Source organism: Antrostomus carolinensis, unplaced genomic scaffold (assembly GCF_000700745.2).
Source record: "Antrostomus carolinensis isolate BGI_N321 unplaced genomic scaffold, ASM70074v2 scaffold30673, whole genome shotgun sequence".
NCBI classification, from domain to species: Eukaryota; Metazoa; Chordata; class Aves; order Caprimulgiformes; family Caprimulgidae; genus Antrostomus; species Antrostomus carolinensis.
This window is the reverse complement of record NW_010306336.1, coordinates 3110-5348: the sequence shown is the minus strand read 5'-3', so window position 1 is coordinate 5348 and position 2239 is coordinate 3110. Positions and strand designations below refer to the sequence as shown.

General features: G+C 61.2%; 1 protein-coding gene across 1 annotated transcript in view; it reads left to right on the top strand.

The window, feature by feature from the left end:
* ASIC1 (acid sensing ion channel subunit 1) overlaps positions 1-1746 on the top strand; it is a 3963-nt gene extending 2217 nt beyond the window's left edge. Inside the window, exons 4-10 of the mRNA XM_010165104.1 lie at positions 138-288; positions 384-440; positions 525-678; positions 764-855; positions 1110-1189; positions 1318-1422; positions 1642-1746. Of these exons, the coding sequence (XP_010163406.1) occupies positions 138-288; positions 384-440; positions 525-678; positions 764-855; positions 1110-1189; positions 1318-1422; positions 1642-1746 (744 nt within the window). The remainder of the gene's footprint in view (positions 1-137; positions 289-383; positions 441-524; positions 679-763; positions 856-1109; positions 1190-1317; positions 1423-1641) is intronic.
* Positions 1747-2239: the final 493 nt, after the last annotated feature.

Genomic DNA, 2239 nt, shown 5'->3' with positions numbered 1-2239 from the left:
TGCCCTCCCTCTCCATGCCCCTGTCCCTTGCCACCGTATCGGATGGAGAAGGGGACCTGGCCGTGGGGACCGATGCAGGGTGGCTGTGAGGGGCTGGTGGGTTTCTCTCCTCACCCCTGGCTTCTGCCCCCTCCCAGCTCATCTACCTGCCATCTCCCTGGGGTGACTGCAAGGCGGCGGCGGGCGATTTGGAGTTTTACGACACTTACAGCATCACTGCCTGTCGCATCGACTGCGAGACCCGCTACCTGGTGGAGAACTGCAACTGCCGCATGGTGCACATGCCAGGTGAGCCCCGCACACCGCAGGGTCCGGCACCCACCACGCTCATCCCACCGACACCATCCCACCAGGAAAACAAACCTTCTTTCTCCCTCCTCCAGGCGATGCCCCTTACTGCACCCCGGAGCAGTACAAGGAGTGTGCGGATCCAGCTTTAGGTGAGGCTGCCCGGCCCTGTGGGACTGAGCTCTGGGGGTTGGATTTCTCCATCTCTCCATCTCTCCCTCTCTCTCCCTGCCCAGATTTCCTGGTGGAGAAGGACAATGAGTACTGTGTCTGCGACATGCCCTGCAACGTGACTCGCTACGGCAAAGAGCTCTCCATGGTGAAGATCCCCAGCAAGGCCTCTGCCAAGTACCTGGCCAAGAAGTACAACAAGTCGGAGCAGTACATCGGGTAACGAGCTGCTGTTGTGGTGATGGGGCAGCATCTTGTCCCTTCATCCCAAATCTCAGCCTGACGTTCCTTATGTCCTACACAGGGAGAACATCCTGGTGCTGGATATCTTCTTTGAAGCCCTGAATTACGAGACAATTGAGCAGAAGAAGGCGTACGAGGTGGCCGGCTTGCTGGGTGAGTGTTGGTGGCTGTGCTGTCCCCCAACCGGCAGCATCCTCCAACAAGGTGGTCTCATGTTGGCCCCGTGCACCACGGTCCTGTTCCCGAGGCACCGGGATGTGTCGACAGTGTGGGTGCAGAGCAGAGCACCCTGCTGACATGTTCCTGAGGCACCAGTCACAGCAGTGATGAGTTCTGCCCTTTCTCTGCTCCCTCTGCCACTGGACACTGGACCTGTGCCACCCTGATGGCTTCCCTCTCCTCTGCAGGTGACATCGGAGGGCAGATGGGGCTGTTCATTGGGGCCAGTATCCTCACAGTACTGGAGCTGTTCGACTACGCCTACGAGGTGAGTGTCCCTGCAGTCCCACGGCTGCCAGGGGGCCCAGGTGATCCTGGAGCACCGAAACACTTGTGTGGGACACGGGGAAGAGCCACCCACGAGCCCCCACGGCACTGAAATCTTGGCTCTCACAGGTGATAAAGCACCGGCTGTGCCGGAGGGGCAAGTGCCACAAGAACCACAAGAGGAACAATACGGACAAGGGCGTCGCGCTGAGCATGGACGACGTGAAACGCCATGTAAGTGCCGGGCACGTCACGGGAGCTGCTGGTCCCCTCCTGCAGCTCAGGGGCTGCCCCAGATGTGTTGTGGGGTGCAGGGGGTCACCATTTTGGGGAGCATTTGGGAAAGGAGCAGAGGCACCAGGCAGAGATGCTGTGGGGAGACAGGACTCGCTCTCCACAGGGGTTTGGGTAAAACCAGTGACCCCAGTGTCCCATCCATCCTCTGCCCCACAGAATCCCTGTGAAAGCATACGGGGCCACCCGGCAGGTATGACGTACGCAGCCAACATCCTACCTCATCACCCGGCCCGGGGCACCTTTGAGGACTTCCCCTGCTAACCGACGTCTGGATGTACAACCTGAGCTACCAAAGCCCTCCGGAGAGCTGCCCTTCTCCCTGCGAGCGTCAGCGGAGAGACACATCTAGGGGACCTTGCTCCTCGCCACGGTGGGACACGGACAAGAGCGACGGCCTCGGATTTCGGGTGCTGGGCAGGCTGTCGGGTCGGGTCCCGCTCCACCCCGGCGCGCAGCCCCCGCGGCAGCTGCTCAACGCCTGCCCCGCTAGTTCAGAGACTCGAGGACGCTCCAGCCCGGCCGTCCTCGCGGTGCGGGGAGCGACACGCACAGCGGGCTGGGGCTCGGCTCCCCTCGGCCTTTTTAACTAGAAACCCAGAAGCCAAGAAGAAGCAGCCATTTGGCTGCAGAGTCTCCATCCACAGCCCTGTCCGTCTGTCTGTCCATTATCTTCATGCTCATCCTGCTCCAATGTCTTGGCCGGCGCTTGCTGGGACCCCCATGCCTGGCAGGAGGGGTCAACGCGGAGGCCCGC